Source organism: Eupeodes corollae, chromosome 3 (genome assembly GCF_945859685.1).
Source record: "Eupeodes corollae chromosome 3, idEupCoro1.1, whole genome shotgun sequence".
NCBI classification, from domain to species: domain Eukaryota; kingdom Metazoa; phylum Arthropoda; class Insecta; order Diptera; family Syrphidae; genus Eupeodes; species Eupeodes corollae.
Genome location: NC_079149.1, coordinates 68,638,289 through 68,658,583, shown reverse-complemented (window position 1 = coordinate 68,658,583; position 20,295 = coordinate 68,638,289). Strand labels below are relative to the sequence as shown.

General features: G+C 33.6%; 2 protein-coding genes across 3 annotated transcripts in view; one reads left to right on the top strand and one right to left on the bottom strand.

Moving 5' to 3' along the window:
* LOC129949632 (putative sodium-coupled neutral amino acid transporter 11) overlaps positions 1-20,295 on the bottom strand; it is a 123,807-nt gene that overhangs the window by 69,236 nt on the left and 34,276 nt on the right. The window lies entirely within an intron of this gene.
* On the top strand, positions 3,026-5,518 carry LOC129949631 (phenoloxidase 2-like). The gene is made up of 4 exons (XM_056061202.1): positions 3,026-4,099; positions 4,156-4,777; positions 4,832-5,067; positions 5,138-5,518. Exons 1-4 carry the CDS (start codon positions 3,113-3,115, stop codon positions 5,345-5,347), a joined length of 2,055 nt encoding a protein of 684 aa, XP_055917177.1. The 5' UTR covers positions 3,026-3,112; the 3' UTR covers positions 5,348-5,518.

Below are 20,295 nucleotides of genomic sequence, written 5' to 3'. Positions count from 1 at the left end.
AGATACAAGATACAAGATACAAGATACAAGATACAAGATACAAGATACAAGATACAAGATAAATTTCTTCTAAAACATACAAATAACATAAAAACATGCAACATAATACTTTTTGAAAGCTATACTAATCATACATTTAATTAAAAAGTTAACCAAGGTAAGCGCCTTAACAATCTGTCTGAATAAACATTAATTAAAGCATATTCTACCTAAAATGTTGTTCAGAACTTATAAGTTAACAATATTTATGCGTCACATTTCTCAAATAGCTTTAGCTTCTTTCATAATTTGTTCGCAGGAATTAAGAAAAATTCAAAACATAGGTAATTTTCATAAAACGTATAGAGATATCAATTTAAGCAGACTAAAAACCCGACGAGTTTAAAGCCCATAGTTGAATTCAGAATCCATATCTATATTGTCCGCAGTTTTTCAGTGTGGATCATTTGCTCCACAAAAAATATGGCCACACACATACCTTTGTACAGCACAACTGCTTCAAAAACTTGAACATCCTTTTTTGGAATGTATACCTACCTAATTTTAAGTTTATAAAGGTCAAGCTTTGTGCGCCCACATCCTGTTGGTGATGTGGTATATTTATTTTTTATATTTTGTGTTGTAAAATTTAAATCTTTGTTAAGTAACAGTGGTGTCATACAATGTATGGTTCTAAAAAGCGTGAATCTGGGAAATTTGGACTTTATGTAAGATTTAGAAACAATTACGACTGAAATTAAGTCTCTCGTTTTGCCTTCCGAATCACTGTAGCGTGTTCCAGATGGAAGTTTTGGCGACATAAGAAGTCTTGTCCTGGCTTAAAGAAAACGTGATATCAACATCTGCGATAGCCGTATTTTATCAGGTAGTCAGGCTGCTATAAAATCTCTGGACTCTGTCTCTTCAAATTCTATAACAGTCCATAACTGTCGATCATCTCTAATAGAGGTGGCACAGCGTTTAATATTCACCTTTTCTGAGTGCCGGGCCATAGAGACATTCCAGGTAACTGTAAGGCATATGCCTCATACTGGCATACCAATTGCTACTTGTAAACTGTTGCTAATGCAAGACGCTATGAAGATGGCAAACACCAGGCGGAACAACATCACCATTTGACAGGTCACAAAAAACATCTGGCCAACACTAGATTTAAAACGTTCAAGGTGCTTTCTATCTCTAAGCAGATTGCATATAGGGTCGATAATAGGTGACATAACCGGGCACTGTCTAATAGGAAAGCAGAAACTGTATGGACAAAGAAGATTAGGAAATAAATCTTCATCTTTTCTGTACATGCCCTGCTCTGGCTTAAAAACGCAAGAATTACCTAGGAGAGTTCATCTTTAACGATCTAAATCAGCCTCTCACGTTTCGTAAGGGACTTAAACTGGTTCCATTGAGCTAAGAAGGAAGCCTCAAGATTCATGTGGTATCACAATGGGCCATTAAACTGGCCTAAGTGTCTCGGTTTCAATCTTAAACAGCCACTTTAACCTAACCTACCCATAAGCATAAGCCCATAAACACAACTATAGTTTTCGAGTGACTCACAAGAAAGTTTACTTGATCCCCTTTAAATAAGAGACATTTTCAGGGAGCTAATGATGACTTAACCAAAATATGGATTTGTTGGCAATCTATTCAAAGTGAAAATCTAACTTTTCCAGACTATTATATAAGAAATAATAATAGCTTGAAAATCTGATAGTATTTGTTGATAGCTGGGGCTTTCTATTACCCGTTAGCGTTTTTCAAAAGTCTGTGCTTTCCTATGTTAGTTGGTGTCACAATTTTTGCCCTGAAACCTTGGATCAGATGCAAAAACCCTAACTCAATTGAAAGTTAAAAATTTCACCCCTATACCCATGAACAGTACGTATACACACATGTATAGACACCCGGCACTGACACTGCGAAAATAAAGTAGGTCAGGGAATATTGTGAATGAGAAACAGGATACGCGAAGGCAGGGACCAAATTGCTCAAGAGGAGTACATCAACAATCGGTGAGACTGTGACTATGAGTTGTAACACTGCACAGCTTTTTTTCGTAAATTAATTTTACGTGCACAGGGCACCCCTTTTCCAGTCCAGGATATGGAATTTTAAATCATTTCACTTCTCGCAATTATTTTTCTAGGGTAAATGTATTTTTTATTAACTTATGCAATATTCAACAACTTTAGAATAATATTTTGATTTTGATAGTGTTTCACAGTATATATGTACATACATAGGAACGTACTGATTGCTCATGTGCACTGTACAATATGTGCAATGTACTGTACATGTCATGTGAATATCAAACTTGTCAATGCTTTTTTTGCATTTAATATTCTGCCATTGATTGACTCCAGAATTATTCTTGAAAAGCACAAGTTTTTGATATTTTAATTGAGAGAAGAAATTTTACGTGCAAATGATTTTCTTTTTGACCGAGTGCAATTATTACAATAAAACAATAATGGCTTTCCAATATGTCAAGGAATACTTTTGACGACAGTTCAGGCTCTTGCTACGGCCTTGAAAATAGTGTTTTGTTTTGATTTCAAGTCACACTTTCTGAACACCTGTTTCATCTTGGTTTTTTCGATGTTAACATAAACTAAAAATCACTTTGCAATTAATATTAAGCAGATTACATTTACTCACACGATATATTTTTAATACATAACTTGCGATAAAAAAAACTGCAACAAAGTTGAAGGTTCCATACAAAAGTTTCAAAGACGAAGTGTATTTATCAATTCATTGTGGTAAACACATTTGGCGATTTATTGTCGTGAAAAATCTATTGTGGTTGCATATTTTGCTGTACAAAAATAATCGATGCACGCGCTGCAATCAGTATCGCTTCACTTTGCATTGTTATCCTACGATTTTCCAGAAAAAAGTGCATGTTTTCACTGATAAGTGATAACTGATAACTTTTACTTGATGTCTCAAAACTGTATGTGCATATGCATTTAATAGGTCTGCGGTCAATTTTAATTTTGCATAAAAAGCCAGTGCTTCGGTGAAAGGAATAACATTTGTTTTGGAGAGTTCTTTCGCGCTTGACATTAACATTAGCTATTCCAATTTAATTAATTTTGAAACTTATAAAAAAATGGCAAACAAAAACAACCTACTTTTGCTTTTCGATCGTCCGACTGAGCCTGTTTTCATGGAGAAAGGTACTTCGAAGTCCACTGTTTTCGATGTCCCTGACAAGTTTCTTACCGACCGCTACCGTCCCATTGGAAATGAAGTCCAAAGTCGTTACGGTGATAAAGCAGAACAGAGAATACCTGTGAAGGACATCAGTGTTCCAGATTTGAGAATACCCATGTCCTTGGGTCGTCGTGAACAATTTTCTTTGTTTATCCCACGTCATCGTCGTATTGCTGGAAGACTAATAGATATTTTCCTTGGTGTTCGTTCAATTGATGACCTGCAAAGTATAGCTGCTTATGCTAGGGATCGAATCAACGCATATTTATTTAACTATGCCCTTTCGGTGGCTCTCCTCCATCGACCTGATACCAAGGGCTTGAATTTACCCTCCTTTGTTGAGACCTTTCCCGAGAAGTATGTTGATTCCATGGTGTTCACCCAGCTTCGGGAAGAAGCCACTGTGGTTCCAGATGGATCTCGCATGCCAATCATCATTCCAAAAGACTACACTGCATCGGATCTGGATGAAGAACATCGATTATGGTACTTCCGGGAGGATATGGGAATCAATCTGCACCATTGGCATTGGCATTTGGTATACCCATTCGAGGCTTCCGACCGCGCAATAGTGGCTAAGGATCGCCGAGGGGAGCTTTTCTATTATATGCATCAGCAGATTATAGCTCGATACAATTTAGAACGTTTCAGTAACAATATGTCTCGAGTAAAGCGTTTAAATAACTTGCGTGAACCCATTGGAGAAGGCTATTTTCCTAAAATGGACTCGCTCGTTTCTAGTCGCGCTTGGCCACCAAGATTTTCCAACACTGTCATAAAAGATCTTGACCGTGAGTTAGACCAGATCAAAATGGATGTTAGTGATATGGAACGCTGGAGAGATAGATTCTATGAAGCCATTCACCAAGGATTCGTTGTTGACGTAAGATCAGATCAATGTGATTTGAGATTTTAATTAATGTTTTTTAATTTTTTTAGGAATCTGGTAATCGGGTGAATCTCGATGAGACTCGGGGTATTGATATTCTCGGCAATATGATGGAATCATCAATTCTTTCTCCAAATCGCCAACTCTATGGTGATCTTCACAATATGGGCCACGTTTTCATATCCTATGCACATGACCCCGATCACCGTTTCCTGGAGTCATTCGGAGTTATAGGAGACTCAGCTACAGCGATGCGGGATCCTGTGTTTTATAAATGGCATGCATTTGTTGATGACGTTTTTCAAGAGCACAAGGAGTCCTTGCCAACCTACAACCAAAATCAACTTAACTACAGGGATATATCGATAACGGGTTTAAAAGTTGACAATGATGATAGAGGAACGAATTCTCTTCAAACCTTTTGGCAACAATCGGATATAGATTTCTCACGTGGTCTAGACTTTGTGCCAAGAGGCAATGTCTTCGCCAGAGTAACTCATTTACAACATACTCCGTTCAGCTACACCATCAATGTCAACAATGCTGGAGGAGCTCAACGTTTTGGAACCGTTCGCATTTTCCTCGGACCGAAAAACGATGAGCGTGGACAACCTATGCTTTTGAGAGACCAGCGGTTACTGATGATTGAGCTTGATAAGTTTGTCGTTTCATGTAAGTTTAAAAGCGTTTTTGTTTATGAGATTAAGAATAAAACTTTCTTTATAGTACAACCCGGCGCAAATACTCTTCGGCGTCGATCAACTGAATCTAGTGTCACTATTCCCTTTGAAAGAACCTTCCGTAACCTAGATACCAATCGTCCAGCGAGTGGAACTCCTGAAGAGCTTGAATTCAACTTTTGTGGATGTGGCTGGCCGCAGCACATGCTCATTCCAAAAGGTAGACCAGAGGGTCTTCGTTGTGAGCTGTTCGTTATGATCTCGAACTTTGAAGACGATAGGGTAATCTAAATTTTTTGTTAGAAATAGAACATACATACACATAATTCTAACACCCACATTTTTGTACTAGGTTGACCAAGATCTAGTTGGAACCTGTAGTGATGCATCAAGTTTCTGCGGTGTACGCGACCGGCTCTATCCGGACCGTCGAGCAATGGGCTTCCCATTTGATCGTCTACCACCAACTGGAGCCGACAGGCTTCCTAATTTCCTGACTCCAAATATGAGGGTTGTCGACGTTAACATAATTCACACTGACCGCACTACAGTGCGCATGTAAATTTTCAGCTTGTACCATATCAACATTGCGTACATGATGCATACATACTCGTACATCCATACATAGATATGTCATATCACGCCTCAAATTGGTTTTTCTGACATTAACTTTTTTGTTTATTTGTTCAATGTAAACGTGATTGAAATAAATTAAATGTTAACCTTAGTAGAATCAAAAGACTGTATTGTGTGTATTGAGTGTTATTTGCCGCAAACTTAATAGACCCTCCGTGCTCAAACACTTGTGGCTTAGTCTCATTAATTTTGTTGGGGCATTAGGGACAAATTCCTATTTCGCTGATTGCTATCCAGGTGTTGACAATTATTGGGAAATCGGAATTCTCTGGTAGGTGTGTATATTGCTCAGTGACTCTGAAAGCAATTTAACAAGGAACCCCACAATGCTTCCCTTGGGGGAAAATATAAACTGGCTAGGGGCGACATTAGCTTTAGTTGTCTCCTGTTTAACTATATTGACATCTAAGGTGCAACCGAACACCAAGTCGACGCCAGATTGTAGAATATACAAACCCACAGAGCATTGTTGTATTGTATTTGAGATGCAGTCATAGAAATACATAGGTTAAAAATGAACTTCCCAAACACTAAATTAATTTGTGTGCATGGAAAAAATTAGCGAATGGCAAAGGTGCACCAATATTGCAGTACATTGATCCTTTAAAAAATTAATTGTAATTGTAATTGTAACCTTAAAGGTTTGCTAAACTATTCGATGCCATCAGAAAAAAACAGAATGGATTGTATTCAAAAATGCCAATACCATATCTAAATATAAATAAAACAAATCACAACTCAAAATGATTGGATTTTTTTTGAGTTGAAGATTTGACTGGAATAAAGAATACATCCCCTAGTTCTAGAACCACGATTTTCTAAGGAAAAAAATGAAATCTGAGAGAAGGAATGGGCATTTGAGTATAGGCTTTGGACCCCGTTCCAAACGCGATGAATCGCATATCATTAGAACATCATTTTGACGTACATTATTGTTTTTTTACGGAATAATTCCTCCTCATAACTTACTTACTGAAGCCCCCGAAAGGACAATATAGAAGCAATTTATTTATACGTTTAAGAGTTATAGTATAATTTCAATTTTTTTTGATTTGGTTATGATCGTTGTTAAGAAATGTATGTATTTATACTTTTATACATACGAGTATAAGGCTAAATACAAAAATAAAAATTCGGTAAACTATCGCTATACATCGAAATACTATGCTTAAAAATTAAAATGGCAAAAGGACATTTATTTCTTGTACCAGCATATAAACCTTCAAGCTCCAAGAACGAGGTTTATGAAGAACTAAACAACTGTGTAGAAAGTATTTATATCCTTTTGGTGCCTGAAGACGAAGTACTGGTTGTTAGTGATTTTAATTTACCCAATCTCAATTGGATTCAATTGACGACGATAACTTCTACGTTCCAATAAACGCGTCATCTTCAAACGAGTTTTTATTAACAGATAGAAAACAATCGATCTGGTATTTTTCTCCGAAACCATATGCTCTGAAGCAGCTGTGATTTCTTCTGCTGTACAAATTGTGGACGAAGATCGCCATCATCCTGCATTATACGTGGCACTTAATTTAAACATAGCTTCACCTAATATGCTTTTTAATAACAACAAACTAGAATTTAACTTTAGTAGGTGTAATTTTGAAAATCTTTTTAACTTATTATGTACGATCAATTGAGATCACTTATTTTGTAACTTTAATATTGACGATATGTGTAACATTTTTTTTTTAACTCTTATTCACTGTTTCTACAAAACGATTCTATTTAAAAACACTCGAAATAACTTGGGTGTTCCACCACGGTTTGATTCTCACGTTAAAAACTTAAAAAAAAACAAAGCTTTGAAAAAGTACAATCAAACAAGAACTGATGATGATTATAGGGCGTTTATTATAATAAAACAACTTTTCACTGACTACTCTAACATCCTATATGATGACTACATTCGGAAAATTGAATTAAACCATAAAAATAATCATGATTGTTTTTGGAAATTCGTTAATCGTAAGAAGAAAACATGTGGGTACCCTAACTTAATGACTGATTCGACATCAAATAGTAATGAGCCGAGAATAATTGCGAACATGTTTGCAACTACTTCAAAGATGCTTTTGTAGATTATAATTGTAGGCGATAATTTATTAGTAGTCACAGTTTTTGCAAACCGTACTGTCTTCTACTTGCAACATTTTGTAGTCAAGATAAGTAAATAGAAACCAATTACATTGCTTTGATTTCAATGATAATGATCGTATGATCTTCAAGATTACATATATAATGTACCGTATTATGCTAAATGTTATAAAAGCTACTATCTATGGCTGTATTGGGGCGATTCTTAAATAAACTGCCATATAGTTAAGATCTCGTGTTTTGTGTTTTATTGATTTTAAAGACTCTGCCACCACATAATACTATTAGTTTTCCTAGCACATCTACCACTGTTTTTAAGTTTCCCCGCTTTAATTCTATCAATTTCGTTATAAGTGAACATACTGTCCTTAATAGTATCCTACAACTTGACGAATGCTTTAGTCCTCGTCCCGACGGTGTACCATCATCCATTTAAAGAAATGTGCTGCGTATTTTTCAGCACGTCTTTAAGTAACTCGCTGTTTCCTTTTATCTGGTTCCTTCATAATACCAGTAAACAAAATAGGTCCTAAAAACGAAATAATGAACTACCGACCTATTGCTAAACTATCTGTGATACCTAAACTATTTGAGTCAATCGTTTGTAGCGTCCTTTCTTTACACTGTAGTTCTGTGATATCCAGCATGGTTTTATTAAAAAGCATTCAACTGCTACTAATCTGTTCAACTTTACGTCCTTTGAACAAGCATGAACAAGTAGATTGTATCTTTACTGATTTCAGCAAGGCCTTTGTCAAATTGTGCCATAAAACATTACTTTTAAATCTATCACAGCAAGGTTTTAACGACAGTTTCTTAAACTGGATCTCCTCATATTTGCAAGATAGACGTGTTAAATAGTGTTAAATTTAGTAATGAGTGTTCAAGTTTATTTGTTTGGAATTTTGGATAGTCACCTTGGTTCTATTCTATTTGTTTTATTTATAAATTACTTAGTTTCGACCATACAAAACTCAATGCAATAATAATCATCTTGTTTTAAATGTTGACAAATGTAAAACCATGAGTTTTACGCGTAAAAAAGTTCCAATCGTTTTTAGTTACATGTTTGATTCTTGTCCTTTACGTAGAGTTTATGTATTTTCTGACTTGGGTGAGGTCTTAGATTCTAAACTTACATTTATTGAACATAGTTACTTCCTAGTTAAAAAAGCAAGTTTCATTAAGAGATTTACCCATATGCTTGTACAGTATGGTCACCTTACTCGAAAATCGAGACAATATGAGCACACCTGTCGACCTGTCAGGAAAGAAGAATAACATTATTCTATATCTTCGTTATTGATGATAACTTATAACAGTAATATATTTTGAACCTAACTTTGATGGAATTTCATCACGAGCGCAATACGAACGAGAGACTGACGGAAAGGATGGCTGTGCCCCCGCGCACCCAAAATTTGGAGTCTAAACTAACGACACAGACTTACTGCACATTTCACCCAACCAAAGCTACAGTGATTGATGAAAATTTACTTTGAGCGTGACGATGGCACGGCTTCTGTTCAAATTTGGCTAACCGTTTTTTCACTATTACACTGGTTTAAGCCCGTTACTTGGAAAACTCTAAAGTGGTGTCTTAAGGAGACCGATTCGCTTCCAGAGCTCGTTATCCAAAAATTAATGAAAGATTCTCTTAAACTTTTAACTTTTGGAATGGTTTCGCTATTCAGAGTTTGAAAATAAGATAAACAAAGTATTCTAATTGATTATATGCCCTGTCGCTTTGGACCCGCTCTGGAATACTAAATTCCCATTTTTGTAATGGGTCCGATAGCTCAAGAACCAGAAGAAATATCGACTTCAAATAAATTTTGTAAAACAAGTAATAAGACAGAAAGGTGCATAAAGGGCTCTAAACAAATTGCGTGGGTGAATATTTTGGCTAATCCTCAATATGTCATGAACCGAAAACGCTAGAGACTTGAATTAGATTTTATATAATACTAGCTGACCCGACAAACGTTGCTTTGTCATATAAAAAACTTCTAAAGAATATTTTGCTAGCAATAAATAACTTATTGTAAGTGTGTAAGGAAGTATATAAGTGGGAGAGATATAGAACACTGTACACGGAGACAAAATATTAAAATAACAAATCACCAACAAATATTTTTTAATCAATAAAATCCATTCTTTAAAATTATATACATATCGGTAAATATCATATAATATCAATCCCTTAATGCAACAGAGTGAACAATATTTTTTGTGATCCCATCTTTCGTTACTACAAACTAACTGGATGGTTTGACCACTTGATACCACTCCACGTTCAATTGTCCGTGTGAAAAACATAAAGGGCTCAAATTTAAGCTGCCGACAGACATCATTTGGCCTTTATAGTCATTGCAAATGCCAATCTAATTGGAAATTGAAGGCTTTTGAATCAAATTGGCACATGTGTTGGTATAAAAAGGATTCGAGGTAATAATATATTTTCACCTCGGAATTTGACATTTAAAATTATGGCTTCCATAACATTTATTTTTTAATCAATTTCTTAATTACTAATTACGTGCCATTGCACAACCGTGGTGAGTTCAAATTACGAAGCAAAATTACCGGAGATCCAACCTTCAGTTGTATATTATGTGGTGGCATGCCTGCTAAATCCAATAAGTTCAAAAACTCAGTTGCATAATTTACAACTTCACAAACTGTATCAATATTTGTATGACACCAAGTCTCCTGGTAACAAATGTTGTATCTTGGGATTTAATTCGTTGACATCTACATTTTTGCTGCTAAAATTGCTCTTTCTGCCAGCTACTCACGATTTGTATATTGTCTGTGTACATCGGAAAATATCTGGTCAATAAGGGCATCTTGTGAATCAATAACCGTGCAGAAATTGACAGATAGTTTTATGCATCCAGTTTCATCAGTAGTAACTTTTCCGTCTCCTATTTCAAACAGTTGTTTTGAGAATGTTTTAGCATATGGATCTTGAACACTCATACTTACATTCAGTAGTACTTTTTCAACATTACGATACAGTAGCGACGATTTTCAGCACGCGTTGATCTTATCAGCGTACGTTGAACGCGGAATAACGGGAAGTATTTATCTGAAATCGCCTGAAAAGAGTGCTGCCAAATAGTCTGTCGTTGTTTTTTATATCTTTCAATATCCTGTTCAACCCCTCAAGCGAATGTTTGTGTGCCATAGTGCATTCATCAATTTGGCCATTGATGGCTGCTTTTTATATTGCACACCGCGTCTGGGTTATTTTGAATATTTAGTGGCAGTTTAATTACTGAATGAACTGTTCTGCCAGAAGATGCAACAGCCAATGCGAAATAAGGAATGTTTTGCCAGTTCCAACTTTTGCATCCAAAAAAGAATCCATCTTCAGTTCATATTTATATTTATTTGCAGTTTAAGGCTTAGACTATTTTATAATGAATTAAATTATTTAAGAGATACAGAAGCTTGTTCTTTACATCTACAATACAATAAATTTACGACAATATTTTAATTTTACTATGGTTATAATAAATTATTAAGGGAAAACACTACAAGAAAAAAAACCCTTACATAATACTTAAAAACTAAAATTGCACAAAAACCCAAATTTTACCCAGGCAGTATAAGTTAAAGATTAAGTATGAGTTCATTATCTGAGTAAGAACACCTTTCAAAAAAGTTTTCTTGTAGTTTGTATAGGACAAATTTAATTGGGTTGACATTTGCTCTTTTGTGTAGACGAGTAGTTGAATAAAACCATGGCAAATTTAGCATAAGTTTCAGGATTTTATTTGGCTTATTTGAAGCTTTTTTATGTGCGTCTCAGCACAGTCAAACCATACTGGAGACTTTCTATTTATAAATGAATATAATATTTTAATTAAAAGATTGACTTTGTGGATTGTGATTGATATGTGTTTTTCAAAAGTCAGTTTTTTATCGAGTGTGACTCCTAAATATTTACAATGTTCAGACCATTGAATATCAGTAGAGTTTATTTTAAGCATAGTTTGAGGAAGGAAACTTTGTTTTCTGCGTCTAGTGAACCACATAGCTTGACATTTTTCAGCAATAACTTTTATTTTCCACTTAGTGAAGAAGTTAAGAAGAGTGTCTAGTGAATTCTGTAAACTAGAAAGAGCTTCTTGAGGGAGAAGACTTGACGCAAAAAGCGCAGTATCATCTGCAAACAAGGCTACTTCAGTATTGTTTCCAAAATGTGGTAAGTCTGACATAAAAATGTTAAAAAGGATGGGCCCAAGTACAGATCCTTGTGGAACTCCAAAGGAAATATCATACATGGTAGACTTAGCAATTCCAGTGGATACAAAAAATTTTCTATTTTTGACAAAGTTCGTTATAATTTTAATGAGGTAATCAGGGAAATTAAATATTATAAGTTTATAGATAAGTCCTTCATGCCATACTGTGTCGAAGGCTTTTTCAATATCTAGTAGTACTAGACCAGTGGAATGTTTTAAGTTAAGGCTGTTTTTAACATACTGTTTTATTCGTAATATTTGATGATTAGTAGAGTGCCCAGCTCGGAAGCCGAATTGCTCTATAGGATATATATTAGCTTCCTCCACATGTATTAAAAGGCGATCCTTTAAAACTTTTTCAAACATTTTACTTAGTGTGCTTAGTAGGCTTATAGGCCTATAACTAGTCGGGTTTTCTTTTGGTTTGCCAGGCTTGCCAATAGGAACCACTTTTGCTATTTTCCACTTTTCGGGGAAATAATAGAGTTTAATACAAGCGTTAAACATAAATGTTATGTATGTTATACCTTTTTTAGGTAACTCTTTTAATAAACGGTTACTAATACCATCAAGACCAGGTGATTTTTTTATTTTCAATTCTTTTACTAAGTTCTTTACTAAGCGGTTGTTTTTGATAAGTGTACTAGTTTGGTTAACAGAAGCACTCTCCATTTCCCTAAGTTTATCCCTTACGAGAACTTCGGTTTGAACGTCGCTCAAGTGAGCTGATATATTATGATTTTGGTTAAATGTTTCAGCCAAAATGTTTGCTTTCTGTTCAGGAGTTACAAAAACCTCATTTTGAACTCGAAGGGGGGGAATATTTGAACCTTTTTTTTTAATTATTTTTGTGACTTTCCAAAACGGATTGGACCCTTTATCAAAACCAGATAACAAGTTGTTCCAGTTTTGATTACGGAACATTAAGATCTCGTCTTTAATTCGGAAATTTAGGATTTTAAGATTAGTTTTAAATGTGTCCAACCTATACCGAATCCACTTTCTTCTCTCAGAATTTCGCAAACGAATCAAATGTAAAATATTATCCGGCAGGGGTGGGGAATTTGAGTTAAAATTGGCACATTGAATCCTAGGAATAGATACCTCAGCAGCTCGCAGTATTACTTTTTCGAATGTATCCGTCACCGTGTCTATCTGTTCAAACGACTGAACATTGTTTAACGATAGACTTCCTTCGTATAAGTTATCACAAATGTAGGACCGATATCTTTCCCAATTTGCAGAGGAATAATTAAAATGGCCACTAGGATTATTAAAAGAGCAATAAGTTTGTAGTTCTGTACAAACCGGCAAATGATTTGAACTCAATGCATTGATAGTTAAAGGTTGAGAGAAGTGTACTGCATTATTTGTTAAAAACATATCAAGAGTCGAAGGTTGTCCCGAGGAGGTACTAGGAAAGTAAGTAGGTTCAAGAGGATACAATACTGAGACAGACCTATTCACGGCGACAATATCGTGTAGAATATTGCCCCAACAGTTTGCTCTCAGACATCCCCAAAGTTGGTGTCTTGAATTAAAGTCACCACCTATCAAATAATTTGAATTTGACCTAATCAATTTTAATAGGTCCCTTTTAAATTTAGTCTTTTTCTCATTATTACTATTTCCACCTGGGAAATAAAAAGAGAAAATACTTAATTTGGATGTATTCTGTAGGTCTATCTCAACACCAATAGATTCAGCTACCTCGAGACTAACAGCTGGGATCACCGAATGTCTGATAGCCTTATTAATTACAATAGCAACCCCTCCTCCCTTTGCGTGATGCCTATCTAGCCTATAGCATACATAATTTCCATTAGAAAATTTATTTTTATTTGTAAGCCACGTCTCTGTCAAAAGAGCAATATCAATTTTGTTTTTAATTATAAAATCAAAAAATTCTGTTTGTTTGTTTTGAATGCTTGTTGCATTCCAAGTAATAATTTTTGGGTTTTTGTTCATCATATTGAATAAATATACTTCACTGCAAGAGTGGTAATAACATTAAATTGCTCAGCTTTAGTACGACATGAGCTTAGTTTAGACATAACATCATTAAGAAGACTTGAGATTTCTTCTAAAGAGAATAAAGAGTTATTGTTGTTTTGATCAAATATATTCGAGTTGTTTGCTTTTGGACTCTCTGAGCGTGTGTTGTTTTTGTAAGATGGACATGGACCAGTACTTGACGTAGACGCTTGTTGATGGTGAGTTCGATTTTTGTTAGAAACTTGCGGGAGTTGGGGAAATTCTTCCATGGTGAATTTGACATGATTGGTCTTGGCTTTTGGTTGATTTATTGAAACCGATTTTGAGAGATAATTGTTGTTATTGTTTCGCGTTCGGGAGGATATTTTTTGCCGAATTTCGATATAGTGCTTTCGACTTATGCAAGATGGGTCGGTTGATTTGTGTGCACCATTGCAATTAGCACATTTAGTTGCCGATGGTGATTCAGTGCACTCAGAGGTTTTGTGAGGACCGGAACATGAAGAATAAAAGCTTTTGACATGACAATGCATAGCACCGTGGCCATACATCTGGCAATTGTAGCATTGTGTAATTTTGTTAGGCTGGTGTTTTTTATAATCCCACCTCACTAGAGTTTTAAGAACAGATTTATAGTTCGATCGAAGTTCGTTCATTTTAATAGAACCACGTTCAATTATAATAATGTATTTGTAATGCACGTAATGCGAATTAGATGAATTTATTGTGATGGGTTTAACTTCAAGACATTTAATTCCGAGTGAAACAAGTTCATTCTTTAATAGTGTATGATCGTAGAGGTCTAAACCCGAGAGTACCACCTTAAATGGTCTACTTGCTTTTTTTCATGGGAATAAAACTCACGTGACTCATCTTTTAATGTTTTTACAATAATATTATAAGATTCAATGCTTGAACACATAACTTTTAGCCCCATAGAAATATTTTTTAAGAGGTAATCAGTAATATGAAGTTTATCAATTAAATTTCTGAGGTCTTCACTTTTCGTTTTTAAAACAATGATTGGTGGAACAGGTACTTTAGGTTTCACAATTTCACCTTGCTCACTAATTCCACTATCCATGCGGTCATCGCATAATGTTTGGAGTGGTTGATAATAATTTTCATTATTAATGGATTTTTCCATTTTGGAACGTTTTACAGATTTGTATGGAACTTGAGTTTTTGGGAGGATGAAATCATCAACCTCCATTTTACTACTTGATCGTTTTAAGCTAATTTTTGCTTGTCACTTAAAAACCTTGTCCTGCCGAAACTGCGAGCATGATGTGGTTATAAATAATTCTTTGTTCTGCATTCTGAGTGTTAAGTTGGCAATGACAAAGCAAAGATCCTCAATCGCAATCAATGCTTCATTCCACATAGCGTCACTGAATACTATCGTAAGGTCGTTGCACCGTGTACGATGTTGATGCAATTAAACCATAGCACTTAGGAATATAAAAAATAGATAAAAACCTATTCTCAAACCTACCGAATATATATCCAAAATTTCGTTGCATTTGTTTAAGCCGTTTCGTAGGAATATGGCAACTAACACTGTGACAGGAATTTTTTATATATTAGATTGTAACTTGATACGAAACAAGTATATTTAAAAAAAAAACAATGTATGAATGAAAAAAACGAATACAAAATTATTTTATCTCCAAACCAATTTTGTGCAGCGAAAAATAAAAATTTTGAGAAAAATCAAATTGACAGTTTTTTTTATAATATTCCTCAAAGTTGGTAAAAATTGATTTTCGAATGAAATATTTTTTCAAAATTTTGACATAATGGCTTCTAATTAATTTTAACTTAAAAGAAATATATTTGTCAACATTCGGAAAAATTTTGAGAAAAATCGAATAGACAGTTTTTTTACAAAAAATAAAAACCTGACCAAACAAATTAATAAAAGTTGGTAAAAATTGATTTTCGCCTCAAACATATTTTCAAAACTTTAAGATAATTGCTTTAAACTACTTTTATCTTTAAAAATATTGTTGTCAACACTCAGTAAAATGTTGAGGGAAAATCTAATTGACAGTTTTTTTTACATAAATAAAAACCTAACAAAAAAAATACTTACACTCGGTAAAAATTTACTTAAGACTTAAAAAGCTTTTAAATTTTTTTTTTGATAAAACAGTCCGTCTTTTATACAAAAAATAAAATGTACAAAAAATAGTACGCAAATTTCTTAAAAATTAAAAATCCTTTCTTGATATCTCTCAAATTAATTTCATTCATGCATTTTTTTAAAAATTTAAGAAATGCTACCAAAATTGGTAAACATTTATTTTCGACTAAAAATCTTTTGAATAAAACTAGGTTTTCAAAGTAATCTATTTCTTTGTATACAAAATATTGCTGATAATTTCAAAACTTTTAAAAATATTTTAACTGTCAACTTTTTTTAACAGAACACGAGAGCCTACAAACTTTTAAGCAAGACAAATCGACAGACGAGATGGGAAGTTATCAGTGTGGGTCGCATCCCAGCCTCTTTTCCTTTTTTTGTATTGGTAAATGTTAACTGATCTACGAAGAAAAATTACGAATAATGTGTTTTAAGGATCAAAACTACATCCAGTTTAAAATGAACTTACTTGAATTTAAGATCTAATTGCACCTAAAATAAAGAATTAGATAAGAAGAGTCTTAAAGGAAAAAAACACGATTCAGCCAACTTGGGGTTCGTGAAGGCCAATAAGTGTCACCCCTGCTTTCTGAACGAAAACAAGGGAGGAAGACTGAAGTTGAGATTATGCCAATCAAGAATTTCTAATTACATTTGCATGAAATAATTTTTTCATTTTTATTATTTTTATTTTATTATTATGTTATGTTTTGGCGATCAATATACATAATATATCAATAGAAAACATGGCGTAGACGTACTTTTTTCTAGCTATTCTCCAGCTAAATACAAAACAACAATTTTAAGGCTAATAACCGCACAAAGTTTAATTACAGAAGCTTTTAAAATAAAATTAGACTTATTTTAAATTAATTTAATCTTTAATAGTTCCATGGCGTATAAAAATAAAGCATCCAACCGTCAACACCTTGTTACTTAAGAATATACCATACATACCGCAACATAATAAAGAATGAGGTTAATACTGGTTTTCAAAAAAAATGCCAACAAAACCTCGCAAGAAGAATAAATCTCCTTAGAAAGAAAACCAGCCCCCCCATCTTAAATAGAACTCTATCACCTTCCGAAACGTTCCCAGTGAGAATTCAATACATGGTAGCTTGGGTTAGGTTCCTTCTTTATCACCCACTGATAAATGTTCAGGTTCATACGCAAGAAGATTTTTATTTTTGTCTATGTTAACTGCTTTTGGGGAATTTTTCGAAAAGGATATAATATTGAAGATAATTGATAACATTATTTTTTTCCATTCACATTAACATCCCACGGCATCCTCTTAGCTGACAGAAAAGTGATATATTTTAGAAATTTTGCAGCAGTTGTTTTTGTGTAGGTTCTATAATGTATACAAAGGGTGTGCCATAAATTAATACAAATGTTTTGTTCGAAACTGCAGCTTTTTAACTAGAAAGCTTTAATTTCGTATTAATTTAAAGAGAATGGATTAATGTCGTTTCTGTGACTGTTTCGCTTGAATTTCTTCATACAAGGCGGTAATGCCCGTTGGATTGTTTGATTAGATATTTGAAAACATTAATTGTTATTGCCTTAACAGCCAAATACCAACATTTTAAATACGGTCCGAAATACATTCAGACCAAAACCATATTTTATTTTTTAACAATTTATAAAAATCAGCTTCCTCTTTAAAGTGTTGGTCAACAATAAAAATGCGTATTTCGATTCATTTTTAAAAACCTCCGAAATGTTTACTTAAAATATGGGACACCCTTTATTGTTGTGATAACGTGCTAAGATGCTTTTCCAAAGCCGGTTACAGCTGACACAATCACACAATAGATGATGAAAGTGGACGAACATTTATTACCATGGACGACTCGACTATATGGGAAAAGCAAAATAAAAATACACATGCTAAAATAATTCTCATCACGTTTTCAATTAGTATTTTTTAATGACTTCTGCTTGACTACCCTTAAAATTGTAAACTTTTCGCAATTCCTATAAACATTATCCCATTTACCTGTCAAATTATGACAGTTGGCTTTTAACAGTTACCTTCTCAGGCATGGGGATGGGACAAGCATAAATAGGATGAGTATATTGATTTCGAACTCGAATCGATTTTAAAACACCATAAACACAAAGTCAGGCCACATCAATCTAAAAAAGAGGATGGGATGCGAACCACACTGATAAATTGCCATCCCGTCTGTCGATTTGTATTGCTTAAAAGTTTGTCTATAAGTACTCATATCAATTTTTCCCAAATTTGCGTTCTATTTTTTGTAGATTTTATTTCAAAAGAAAAACGGACTTTTGGATTTTTATATTAAAATAACTGAAAACAATATTTTCTGTGAAAAAAAATTAGTTTGAAGCCAATATTTCTAATTTTTGAAAAGATATTTGAGTCGAAAATCAATTTTTACCAACTTTTATACATTTTTGTTAAGTTTTTAATTTTTTATACAAAAACTGTCAATTCGATTTTTTTCTAAATTTTACTGAATATTAACAACAATATTTTTTAAAAGATAAAAGTAGTTTAAAGCCAATATCTACATTTTTTGAAAAGATATTTGAGTCGAAAATCAATTTTTACCAACTTTTATACATTTTTTTTGTATGTTTTTATTTTTTGCAAGAAAACTGTCAATTCGGTTTTTTAAAAAATGTGTCCTAATGTTGAAAACAATATTTCTTGTAAGTAAAAATTAGTTAGAAGCTATTATCTCAAAGTTTTGAAAAGATATTTGCGTCGAAAATCATTTTTTTAGGTTGTTAATTTTTTGTAGAAAAACTGTCAATTCGTTTTTTCAAAATTTTTCAGAATGTTACAAAAAAAACAATATTTCTTAAAAGATAAAATAAGTTTGAAGCCTAAATTTCAAGCTTTTGAAAAGATATTTGATTCGATATTCAATTTTTACCAACTTTGAGTAATGTTTTTTTTTTAGATTTTTATTTTTTATAAAAAAAAATGTCAATTCGATTTTTCTCAAAATTTTATCAGATGACAAACACTTTATTTTTCGTTGCACAAAATTGTCTTGGAGGTGAAATCATATTTTAGTCGTAAAATTTTGGAGGTGACAAATTTTTTTTTCAGTTTTGTTGATTTAAAAAAAACGGTTAAATGGATTTTTTTCTTTGAAATCACGTTACAATATATTACATAAAATTTAATTCAAGGCTCTAGAGTTTTTGGTTCGTAAGATATTTAGGGTTAACCAAAATTTTCACCTTCTTTTCAAACTGCTACAGTAAAAAAAAAAACACCCACTCAATTTTCTTGAGAGCCCTTTCTGCATCTTTCTGCCTTATTATCTGTATAACAAAATTAATTTGAAATCGGTATCTCTTCTCGTTCTTGAGCTATGGACGACGAAACAAACGTCACGAACGACATACGGATATACGGACGTATGTACGTACACACGCACGCACAGATATCTTTCTAAAAATCTTTTATTTCGACTCTAGGGACCTTGAAACGTATAGAAATATCAAAATTTTCAATTTGACAAATCGGTCCCATTACAATAACTTCATATAGGAAGTTAAAAATTAAGTATAAAATCACAAGTTTAAGTATTATCTTATTTGTTAAAAAAACAAGCAGTTAACTTTTAAAATTGTATAAAATACTGTTATATAAAATGAGGGGTAAGCTTGTTACGTTACAAATCTTAACTCAAAACATAGGTTTTACAGCAGCGGGCGATATTAAACTGTTAAGGGAAAAACATTTTCGTAGGTAAAGTCTTCCAAGAAATAGCATTTGAAGGTGAGCTCCCTTTTAGACGGATTGCCAAATACACTGATACTCGTGTAGTTAGAATTGTATTTTTTTAATGAAATACGCATGTTTTCAATTAACTTAACGACACTATGATCGTAAAAGGTACCTTTACACGATGTTTTCTAAAAAAAAATGAATGTTTATATATATGTTTTTATGCACGTACATCTGTACTAAACAATTCCAGGTTCATCCAGGCGAATAATAATGGCCTGAGAATAGGTATGTGGGGACATAAATCCCACCAGTTAAGGTCAAATTCTTAAGAAAATAAAAACTGCAATTTTATTTGGAAAAAAGAACTAAATATAGAATAGGTAACTAACAAACACTATTTTCAAATTTTATCCTACGCTACGGTTCGGTAGACCAAGACCGAAAAAAGTAGTTTTTTATGTAGCACACGGTTGAGGTGTTGGCAAAGACCATGGACACCATAAAGGAACTCTAATTTTGGATTCCTTTCGTTTGTTTCATCTTTCATTCAGTTCGCTGTGATATTATTCTGTACGACGAACGGTGTTATGGGACACTGCAAGGATAACACTATCGTACCAACAGCTCCTTTAAGAGAATTTAACGTCTAGCAA

Bases quoted from the DNA above. Each gene is read 5' to 3' on its own strand.
- LOC129949631 (XM_056061202.1), top strand. From the start codon at position 3,113: ATGGCAAACAAAAACAACCTACTTTTGCTTTTCGATCGTCCGACTGAG. The intron at 4,778-4,831 runs GTAAGTTTAAAA...CTTTCTTTATAG, and splicing joins TGATAAGTTTGTCGTTTCAT to TACAACCCGGCGCAAATACT. The intron at 5,068-5,137 runs GTAATCTAAATT...TTTTTGTACTAG, and splicing joins CGAACTTTGAAGACGATAGG to GTTGACCAAGATCTAGTTGG.